General features: G+C 46.2%; 1 protein-coding gene across 1 annotated transcript in view; it reads left to right on the forward strand.

Moving 5' to 3' along the window:
* The window catches only part of NGRN (neugrin, neurite outgrowth associated), a 53,477-nt gene extending 47,607 nt beyond the window's left edge, over positions 1-5,870 (forward strand). The window contains exon 3 of the mRNA XM_086958167.1: positions 4,029-5,870. Coding sequence (XP_086814293.1) covers positions 4,029-4,695 — 667 coding nt within the window. The 3' untranslated portion in view covers positions 4,696-5,870. The remainder of the gene's footprint in view (positions 1-4,028) is intronic.
* The last annotated feature ends 6,368 nt before the right edge of the window (positions 5,871-12,238 follow it).

Consider the following 12,238-nt stretch of genomic DNA (forward strand, 5'->3'; position numbering starts at 1 on the left):
CACACAGACATACACACACTGCTAGACACACTCGGGCACCTGGCACATGCATGCTCCCAGACACATAGTTGTGCTGCCAGAAACACTTATGTACACACAAACACTGGAAGATTGGCACTGCCATATTCACACGATTAGAGACAAACACATCGACATACACACTGCCTGACACACTCAGGCACCTGACACATACTTAATGGTAGACACATATAGTTACATTGCTAAACACGCACAAACTGCTACGAGGACTTTGGTACAAACAAGCGTTGCAAGATAGGCACAGCCATAGTCACGCTATTAGAGACATACACAGAGACACACTGCTAGACACGCTCAGGAACCTGACTCATTCACATTGCTAGACACATATAGTTACACTGATAAACACCCACACACACATCTAAAAATACTTAGGTACACACACTTTGCACCCTCGCACACTCTGCACCCTCGCACACTCTGCACCCTCGCACACTCTGCACCCTCGCACACTCTGCACCCTCGCACACTTTGCACCCTCGCACACTTTGCACCCTCGCACACTTTGCACCCTCGCACACTTTGCACCCTCGCACACTTTGCACCCTCGCACACTCTGCACCCTCGCACACTCTGCACCCTCGCACACTCTGCACCCTCGCACACTCTGCACCCTCGCACACTGCACCCTCGCACACTGCACCCTCGCACACTCTGCACCCTCGCACACTCTGCACCCTCGCACACTCTGCACCCTCGCACACTCTGCACCCTCGCACACTCTGCACCCTCGCACACTCTGCACCCTCTGCACCCTCGCACACTCTGCACCCTCGCACACTCTGCACCCTCGCACACTCTGCACCCTCGCACACTCTGCACCCTCGCACACTCTGCACACTCTGCACCCTCGCACACTCTGCACCCTCGCACACTCTGCATCCTCGCACACTCTGCACACTCTGCACCCTCGCACACTCTGCACTCCTACACACTCTATCTATCGCCCTCACTCTAGCCATCTATCGCCCTCACTCTAGCCATCTATCGCCCTCACTCTAGCCATCTATCGCCCTCACTCTAGCCATCTATCGCCCTCACTCTAGCCATCTATCGCCCTCACTCTAGCCATCTATCGCCCTCACTCTAGCCATCTATCGCCCTCACTCTAGCTATCTATCTCCCTCACTCTATCTAGCTATCGCCTTCACTCTATCTAGCTATTGCCCTCCCTCTATCTATCGCACTCGCTCTATCACACCACCACAGCATCACTCAGCACCACCACAGCATCACTCAGCACCACCACAGCATCACTCAGCACCACCACAGCATCACTCAGGGGCACCACAACATCACTATGCGCTACCACAGCATCACTGAACGCTACAGCATCACTCGTCGCCACCACAACGTCACTCAGCGCCACCACAGCATCAATCTGTGCAACCATTCAACAACAACTGGTTCAACTATGTTCTCTCAATGTTTCAAGCTTTATAACATATGTCACAAAAAGATGTTAATATTTCCCTTCTGTTCTTGGATTTTCGTCATAATAAAATACACTAAACATAATCGTCACAAAAGTTATTTACAAATGTTTAAGCTATTGCATTATAAATTGCAATAACTTTTATTTAAGTATTATTAAAACACATTTAAAGCCATTATTTGTAATATCAATACATCTAAGTTATGTAAATACAACACATATTCATTACAAATGCTATAGGTGTCACATTTGCGAAAGTTATAACTATTGGCATTGTAAATGACAAAGCTATTAATTTCCCTATTTTCAAAACCAACACATAAATAAAAAATGTGTCATTTATAATACCAATAGCTCAAACGTTCCTAATGCGAGACCTATTGCATTGCAAATGCTTGTTTTAATACATGTTCCGCTGAACAGGATGGAGAATGAAACCAAGCCATTTTTATCACCATGTCTTGGTGCTGTCTGCCTCCCCATTATGAAGCGGTACAAAAGGGGATGATGGACGGAGCGTTTGAGCAAATCAAACACTCACCCCCAGTCAACTGATCTGGATTTAATCCATCACCATTCTTTAGCTCACTCTGCCACCCCAGTTCAGACATGGCCATATGCAAATCAATCTGACCCTGTGCCTCATGGTAACAGTCCCGCCCGAACTGCCAAGCCATGCCTTCACTGGACCGGAAACAAGCATCCTGGGACCAATGCAAACCATATTGCTTTTCCACACGGGGAGCTGCATGTTCATGCTCACTACGCCACTGGAGTCGAGCTATCCTGGCTGAAGATGGCTGATAGCCAGTAACCGGTCCTAGGGTGCTTGATTCCGGTCCAGGGAAGACGTGGCTTTGGCAGTTCTGGCTGGACTGTTCCCATGAGGCACAGGGTCTGACTGATTTGCATATGGCCATGTCTGAACTGGGGTGGCGGAGTGAGCTAAAGAATGGTGATGGATTAAACCCAGATCAGTTGACTGGGGGTGAGTGTTTGATTTGCTCAAGCGCTCCGCCCATCATCCCCTTTTGTATCGCTTTGTTCGCCCTAAGTTGGCAGGGTATGCTCAGACGCGAGTCCCTTGCTCACTTTTCCACTGGATTCAAGCTAGCCTGGCTGATGACGGCTACAATGCCAGAAACCGGTCCCAGGATGCTTGTTTCCGGTCCAGGGAAGACATGGCTTTGGCAGTTCGGGCTGGACTGTTCCCATGAGGCACAGGGTCAGACTGATATGCATATGGCCATGTCTGAACTGGGGTGGCGGAGTGAGCTAAAGAATGGTGATGGATTAAACCCAGATCAGTTGACTGGGGGTGAGTGTTTGATTTGCTCAAGCGCTCCGCCCATCATCCCCTTTTGTATCGCTTTGTTCGCCCTAAGTTGGCAGGGTATGCTCAGACGCGAGTCCCTTGCTCACTTTTCCACTGGATTCAAGCTAGCCTGGCTGATGACGGCTACAATGCCAGAAACCGGTCCCAGGATGCTTGTTTCCGGTCCAGGGAAGACATGGCTTTGGCAGTTCGGGCTGGACTGTTCCCATGAGGCACAGGGTCAGACTGATATGCATATGGCCATGTCTGAACTGGGGTGGCGGAGTGAGCTAAAGAATGGTGATGAATTAAACCCAGATCAGTTGACTGGGGGTGAGTGTTTGATTTGCTCAAGCGCTCCGTCCATCATCCCCTTTTATATCCCCATTATGGGCGTTCCTGCGGGGTTGTGTACCAAGGTTTTTGGTCTTCTGAGCCGATCACAGGGAGACTGCGTCTGTGTGCTTCCTCCCCTACCCAGACTCCCCAAATACACAACACTTGTTGGGAAGAGCTGAAGTACACGTCAGACGGTCAGACTGACATGCACATTTCATTTCAGGAAAGGAGATGCCAATCATCATGTGAGTTATGTTGCAAATATGAACATGTAAATGGCGGTAATTCTTGATATTTGGTAGACAATATTGGCATTATGCTGCCCACCCATATGCTTACAGAGGCATAATGAAAATAATTTGTGACATATTGTAAGCACTCTTGGAACAGTGCCACCCTTAGTGTAATACTTGCATTTGCATGACATTGGTGATTCATTCATTTTCTTAACAGTCTTACTTCTGCTGTCTGAAACCTTAGCCTTCAGGATTGATGTAATGTGCATGAATCTATACATTTAATCCATTCAGGCACTCAGCAATTCACCCTTCCATCAGTGTACTCGTGTATTCAAACATTCACCCATCTATGAACTCACTGTGAACATATCAGTGCATTTTCTCATTTATTCATACATGCTCATCCATCTAACCATTGACATATGCCATTCAGCAACTCTCCCATCTAAAAAATCAAACTTGCTAATCAATCAAGAATCACTTTAATGTAAAAAAAAAAAAGCCAGGCCTATTGACTTTGTTAGTCTTTATTAATTTTACACTTGCTGGTGAGGAATTTAATGTGACAGTGCAATATGACATAGGGATAGGTGGAATCATACAATCTGGTTTATCATTTTGAGATTTATTAATTTATCTTTCTTTTCCATGTTGGATCTAGGCACTTAAACCAGGAATTTCCAGAAGAGTGGTCAATCCCCCATTTGGCCGAAGGGTTTAATGTGGACACTGATGTGATCAGAAGAATTTTGAGAAGCAAGTTTTCTCCTCCGTTGACTGTAAAATTGAAGCAAGATGAAAAGGTTGCCATGAAATCTAAAAGCAGAATGATTTCTCAAGCCTCTTCAAAAGTTGCAAAACCTTTCAATATTGCATCTGAAAATCCTCCCCTGGTAGAAATACAACCTGGAATGGAGAAGCTGCAGAGGATTCCCGGCATGCATATCCGCAAGGATAACTCACGTTCAGAGGTGTTGCAACTAAAAGCCAGCACATCCATGGAAATAATGGGAACACCAACAAAGTTTACACAAGAGAGATTAAGACGGACAAAGGAAAGGCTGCCTAGCATGAGCAAACCACCACACTTGGGGAATCCTGGTACTGTACCTTTGGCTCCATCAACCACTTCAACCTTCATCAGTGACTGTGAGACAAATGAACGGTCAGCTTATCATCAAGAACAAGATGAAGAGTGGGATGGGGAGATCTTAAGTGAACAGGAACTTGAGTCTATATTAGAAAATGGATACAAATCAAACATGAAAGTAGTACAAAAGGGTCGAGAGTTTTTTGACAGTGATGGAAATTTTTTATATAGAATATGACACTTTTTTTATACACGCCAAAGAACTGTAGAAGTAATATATCATCGAAGAAACTTGATGCATAATGCATATTGGAACTTATCATCCCTCAATCATGGCATGTCTAAACGAAGGTGTCAATGCAGCTATACAGAGCCGACATTGTTTTAGTTCATCTTTCATAAACCTCCTTGTTTACTCACCCATAGGGAAACGAAAAAAACATAAAATAAAAAATGATTGGAAAAGTTCTTTTGTACATCTGCATAACTATTATCTGAAATATATTTTTATAATCTGAATATAAAAATTGTTCAAAGTTTGCAAAATTAAGAAAATATATCTGGATAAAACACAGCCATAGTAATATCCCAACACTAGTAACCGAATGTAAGTGACTCGTATTATAATGACAAATTGCTACCCTAGGGGCAATGCTGCCACAGTGTTGTTACATTATGAGTACAATCCTATAAAGAACAGTAATAACTGAAGTAGAAATAGCATGATATTACAGCAGCGATATCTGTAACAATGCCAAAAATGCAGTGCATTAGTATGGAAGTGTCACTTCAAAGCATACAAAATTGAATTCAAGAAGAATATACTGGCATGATTGTTAATGAATCCCACAGAATATTTACTTCCGCATAAACTGGGACTGGAGCATAAAATAGAACTGCATTTCATAAAATCGAAAAGAGGTATGTTTAGTGCGTAAAGGACATCCTCAGCTATATTGTTTCCTCTAATACCATCATCACACCTACATGTTTGACATTGGGAGGTATCCTAACCGGAATATGGTTTTGTTTACTCACTTAGTTCAAATATCTTATCAAGTAATCATGTTGACTTACAATCTCCACTTGAATTGTACGTTTTCATTCATTATGGCCAGAGACTACAGCACCAGTGTGTTACCAAAGCTTTTCCAAGTCATAGCTGCAAGGCTTGTTCAACTTTGAGTTTTCTTGATTTTTTTTTGTTGTTTTTTTTTTTTGTCCACGGTGCAGCCATTCAATAGAAATATTTGAACCAGATTTTTCGTTGCCAAAAATGTTATGCACTTCAGAAAATTAGTAAGAATTGTTGACGAAGATCCTAGTTTTTCCTCAATCCTGTGAATTTGTTTTTCTGAGAGAAGTAATCGATCACTTTAATAAAGTTTTGATAGTAATGATAATAAATCAAACGAGCACTGGCAAAGCAAGTAGGTCTGGGTCAATTGAGGTGAATGTGTCCTTTACATGTTGGAGCGTCTTCTACTGCTATCATCTATTGCGTTCAAGAGCCAAATCAGCCTTCAATGGCGTAATTATGAATAACCTATTTGTTACAAGTTCCTGGTTGTCCATTGGAGTTTTCCCAGGTCTGATGCAAGCATGTTAATACTGGCAACCAAATTTACTTTTTCTTTCTGAAGGCAATGGCAGATTGGGGCAGCATTTGCGCTTGCCTACAGCAAAGGCACCTTCAAGAGGTTCTCTCCTTGGAAACTTGCATGTTGTAAGAAAGGTAAAACACAACCAGAATAAAAGGGAACTCGCACTATGCTGCACTTCCATCATAAAGGTCATGGAATCTTTGAGAGGTGCCCGAATTGAATAGAGGAAGTCTCCACCACTCCTCCCCTATAAGTCTGTGCTTCAAAGGTCAAAGAAATTCCTTCCGAAACACTAGATTGCCATAAAAACTAGATTTCAGATGAACAAATGGTTTAGTGGCAGTAAGTACATCGACAATGTACTCTCTCGCGCTCTATCTACGCAATGCGCAGATGTAGTGATTTCCATATAAAGTCAGCAATGTAATGTTCAAGAAATGTATGTGGTGTGTAAAACACAAGTAAATTCCGTCATGGTGTTGTGTAAGGCTGCCACTGAGATGGATAATTTGGCAGTGCGATCCCCTGGGGCTGAATTCTAATATTAAGGGGAGGGGGTCATGCAGCCACCCTCCTTAAGAGTTAATGTGGCGCAGGGACCCCATCCCCTGGGGCTGAATGTATGTGGAACGGGGTATGCTGTACCCCTCCTGAGCCCTATTAGGTCCCAGGGCCGAATTGGATAAAAAAGAGCGGGGGTGTCCCCCTCCATGTACCTTTTTAGGCCGCGGGGACTCCATTCCCTGGGACCAAAAGTAATAAAAAAGGAGGAGGCCCTCATCCGAAGCCTTATTAGACCCCAGTGTGAGACGTTAGCCTGGCATATGATGTCCACTAGTTCTAGTGGGCACCTTGCGTCGGTTTAATCGACCCTTATTGATGGTGGTTGTAAAGTCAACCTTATAGAAAGCTATCCTAGGGGTAGCAATGGCGAGCAGTCTTCAGGCTAAGACTTCAGAGAGCGAATTAAGCCAGTTATTTTACCTATTATAATCCCTTGAGTATCAAATGAAAGCACACCACACAAGGTATATAGCAAAGATATATGTATTTAATCTAAACACAACCCCTCTGCACTCTTTATGAGGTCAGAGGTAAAAGTACAATACAAGGAACTTTATTAGCATACGATAAGTTGCACAGTATACGTTTTGCCCTAGGCATACCATATACTAAAATAGTGGTGTAAGAACCACGTGAGGAATAGAAATCAGGCCTGGGGCCTGTGGAATCTCTGGGGCTACTCAAGACAACCAAAGGTTAGGATGTAGGAGGCCCACGGGAGACACGTGCAGTGTCTAAACACAGCCGCGGGTTACCATTGACTTTCTATGGGAAACAAACAAGTTACAATTTTACACTTTAAGGACACTTCTAAATGAACTACGATGGAACCCTTTTAGACTTCGAAACTAGGAGGACCAATACCCTCGAGACTACCAGAGTACTCGTGTTACCTGTCCCACGGAAGCTGGGTGCATAGGTCTCTTTTGGTGTCTGGTTTCGTCGTCGAAGTGTCCGGGTGGATCCAAGGGTGGATCGAAGATCTGAAGAACCCGAAAGCAGGGTGGCGATAGAAAGATGCCACCAGATGTCGGGTGATTTCTGGTGAAAAGGTGAAGTTTGTCTCTTCAGCCACGAGGACCAGGAGGCGTCGACGACCAGCAATAGCTGGATTTGAGCTTTCCCACGAAGGATCTAGTTGACTTCGGTGTCGGTATCCGGATTGGACCCAACAAGCCTTGGCAAACGCAACCCACGCAGGATTTCGAGATTGGCTTCGGTGCAGACCAGCAAGGTCTGTGGAAATTCTCCTTTGCAGGGAAGTTGGAGCAAGCCTGGAGCAACCAGGAAAGCAAGTTAAAACAAAGGATTATCTTCTTGGGGGCTCACTAGCCAAGGACTAGGAACCGCGAAGACCCGTTGAGTGGAAATGCACAAAGCGGGCCCACGGGCCACTCGTGGAGTGTGGGGCTTCGAACTTCGGTGCAAAAGGTGCTCGGATCTGGGGCTTCAAGCACAACTTCCGGATACCTCGGGAAGTCGATGCAGGATGTCCAGGAGTTCCGGTCCCACGTCTCTCTGGTCCGCCACGGGTCTCAGCTTTGCTGTGAGCGAAGGTCGGGTCAGAGATATCTGGAAGTCCATGTCCTGTGTCGTAGATTCTTCGGGATACGGCGGTAGCCTCGAAAATGCAGACCGGCAAAGATGCTGTCGGGCCTGTTTTAACAGGGTGGTCACTCCTTGACCAGAAGGGCGATTTCTTCTATCTTCCAGTCGATATGGAATGTTGAAGGTCCAGGATATATGTTGCAGAGTTTCGTCCAGGGTAATCTAAAGTCCTATGGACTGGGGTTCTATACTCCTAGTAAGTTTAGAGGTTGGACTAACTCCAGGGTCCCTCCTATGGGTGGACCTGTGTGGGGGAGGTTACAACCCTTTCCCTTTGTCCAGTTTCGTGCCAGAGCTGGGGCTGAGTGCCCCAGCAACCGGTTTGAACTGGGAAATGCATGGAGCACCTAGTGTGCCCCAGGCAGTGTCTGAAAAGCATTCACTGAATGAAACCCTCCCTGTCCCAATACACTAAAGCCTGTCTGGTGAGGTGTCAGCACCTCCCTTGTCAGGAAACCTATTGCCCAGGCCTCCCCTGCAGAGTTCGTCCAGCAGCAGGAGGCAGACTCGTGTCTGTGGCAGGAGCATCCATTTTGTGATTCTGGGGCGCTGTTTAACTTTAAACCGGGAAACCAGTGTTGGACTTGGCCCTTCTGGCAGGTTCACCCCTAAACTTTTTGCTTTTTGTTTGTGACCCAGTGGTAGTGATTTTTGGTTTCTGCACACTTTCACGTGTCCCAGTGGAAAGTGCGTGCGCACTCTGAGTGCGTGGAGTGTGGTTGGCCTGCCCTCCCATAGGAATGCATGGGGAATGTCTGTGTCCCTGGAAGATCCTGATGCGTGAGGCGTGCATGCTCGAGTTTGGTATGTGCGAACTCGTGAGAGTGAATGCTGCGCAATGGTATGTGCGGCGTGTGTTTGTCTAGTGGGGAAGTTCCACTTCTAGACATGGCTGTACGTTTGCTGTGAGGGTGCTGGAGTGTGATTGGCTGGAACTGGCTGGGATGCCAGGCTCCAGGATGTCTGGATGGGTCTGCCCAGTGGTGAGTGCTGAGATTAGCATGCTGATGGCTGGGGAGGAGTGCACCGGTGTCCTTAATGAGGCTGGGTTTTCCCCACACAATGCTGGCTCCGCCCCCTGTGGTGCGACTGATGACCCTAGTCCTGCCAGTGAATGAAAAGGGTGATTGAGCACATCAAGGGTGCTCCAAAACCAGCGGTGACTGGTTTCTCCCCCACCTGCACAAAGACAAAGGAATGTGGTGTATAAAAATGGTGCTGTGTCCCCACAGAAGTTGTTCTTTCCTGATCCTACTTGAGGGGGGCTGCTGCTGAAGCCAGGAGGAACCGCCACTTGGGACTGCCTTCCTGCCTGGAGAGCCCAGTGAGCTGGCCCCTGGCCCAGCCTTGCCCCCCCCCTTTGCCTTGCTCTGCAGAGGGACCTTTTCCTGGACCTGTGCTGTCCTATAGCGCTGGGAGCGCTGTAATTATCTCTTTAGCGTTGGGAGCGCTTTACTTTTGCTTTAGCGCCTGGAAGCGCTTGATTGTGACTAGCGCTTGAGAGCGCTTTATTTTGCTGAGGCCGGTGCCCACCCGGCATTGTCCGCCCCAATCGAGTGCCCACCTCAATCTATTCTTTATTTTAAACGGAGCAGGTGCCCATTCGGCATTTGCCACAGATTCTGGCCGTAAAGTCTCCCCCCCCAGTGTTAGTGTTCCTTTTAGGAGCCCAGAGGAGACTTGCAGCTGCCCAGCACTTCGTGGGCAGCTGCCACGTTTAGGCCCCTGACACTGGGACACAGGGCGTCCTAGCCCCAACAAGGCCAGTTGGCCTAGGGACAGTCACAGGTGGTGACTAATGTGAATTTCTGCGCAATTGTGTTCTTTTGCTGCATCTCTGAATGTGTTTTTATGCGTCATGTGCCTTGTTTTACACCGCTGAATGTAGGTTCTGCATCATGTGTTTTCCTTCCCTACACCTCTGAATGTGTTGTGATGCATCATGCGTAATGTGCTTCTACCCCTACAGGTATTGTGATACTTAGGTGGTTGTTCTTGCTAGTGCAGGTGGTGCTAGTGAGGTCCTGGTTCCCTGCGTGACCTGTTCCTAAGGTGGTTAGGGTTGCGTAGGTGGCACTTACTGGTTACCAGAAGTTACTGGTTGTGTGCTTTATATTCTACTTTGTGCTACAGTGATTTATATTCTATGTTCTAAGTGCTAATTCTACCTTCTGCTAAGTTCTAAAAGTGCTGATTCCTGATAGTGGTCCATGTGGCCCTGTCTTGTACATATCCCCTGTAAATTCTGCCCGTGCCTGTTGGCACATTGTAAAGTGTGTGTTTTATCTAATGTGTTTTGGTATAATACAAAGGCTATTTTTATATATAACCTTGTGTGGAGTTTCCTTTGTGGTGGGCCTTGGGTATTGTTGCTGGGTGCGCGCGCAAACACTTAACTCACATCGCCTCCAAGTTTAGCCTTGCTGCTCGCGCCACGTTACCTAGAGGATGAGCAGGGGTTATCTTGGCGTGTAACTCCCTTGCCCTGACTTAGGAGTGGTGGTCTCTGACTGACTTTGGCGCAAGCCCTGGCCAGCCAGGGATCCCATTTCTAACAACCAGTAACTACATGTCTTCTCCCTCTAGAGCGGTGGAAGGCTACCCCACCGCCGGAACAGGCGGGGGTAGTATTCCAAAGTGTTTGACACCTTTCACAACATGTTTTGTTAAAGCCAAACCAAAGTTAGTATTAACCGCGAGGATTATAATGCACTTAAGAGTATATGGTATGGCTATATCATAGAACAGCTATAAGGAGATGGTTCCGAAAGCTGCAGAGGGTCCCAGCTCATGCTAGGTCACCCTCTCACATAAAACCAAGCACTCTGTCTCCAGGATTTCAAGGCCTGCCATGGGAGTGATTTATAGATTTATAGATGTATATGTGTCTATATGTATATATAGATATAGGTATACTATATCTAAGTAAGGGGTGATTACACCACTTTACCCAGGCTGTGTAAACAGACCTGTGGTGTCCTTTTGGAAGGCAAATCAGGGGTGGCACAATACATGCTGCAGCCCCTGGTAGGCCTAGGGTGCACCTGTGGTGCACTATACAGGGGCTCACAAGGGTGACCCAGTAACCAATCTGGTATGTACCTAAAGTACATGGTATCAATATAGAGAGAGAACAGCTGGGCTGTGGGCCTGATTAGCAGGTCCACAGCCACACTAAAGTCGAAAAACCAGAGAATCACAGCAAAAAGTGGGGTTAACCATAGAAAGCAGACCCTACTCTCCTACACCTAGCACCTAGAGCCAAAGTCCATAATTAAGGGTAAGTGTATGCAGTCCCCTTCCCTGACCCTTCTTGGGCCCCGGGAGACATCATCCCCTGGGTCCACAGGTAAGTACCCCTGTCCCTGCCTGGGGCACCCACAAACCTCAAGCTGGTGGCTGTAGGGGGAGCCCTATGGCCCCTGCCGGCTCCCACAATAGTGCAGAGTTTCCATTGCCCCCACCCAGAGGGAGAAGCTCTCTCAGCATGCACACTCAGGGTGCGAGCAATCTCAGGAGTATGGGATGAGGAACGGAAGTCTGCTTCCACCAGGTGGGAAAAATGTTTAAATCTCTCGCCATGCTGCTAATTACCCATATATTACATCACTCCTGATATCTTCAATGACGACGTTGATAATATCAGTGTAACATTTGCTGTAAAATTAATAATTTGAAAACTGTACATGGTGGGGGCGCGAGTTATAGTTACCTTAAGGCACGAGTTATAGTTACTTGAGAACTCAAACTATAATTGCTATGATTTTTTGTTTTTAAAATCTTAACCAAACTATAATGGCCTTAACAATTTACGGATCCTTTCTAAATTAATAATAATATTTTATTCATTATTTAGCTACAATTTTAGTACACAAATTAACATTTTTAAACTTATACCATTAATTTATCATTCATGCAAAACCTTCAAGTCATTAGAACTTGAGCTCCTCCTTGCAAAGTGTATTCAGCTCGGTAGCAACACTACATTAAGTGTAACTCGCGCCT

Source organism: Lissotriton vulgaris, chromosome 2_1 (assembly GCF_964263255.1).
Source record: "Lissotriton vulgaris chromosome 2_1, aLisVul1.2, whole genome shotgun sequence".
Taxonomy (NCBI): domain Eukaryota; kingdom Metazoa; phylum Chordata; class Amphibia; order Caudata; family Salamandridae; genus Lissotriton; species Lissotriton vulgaris.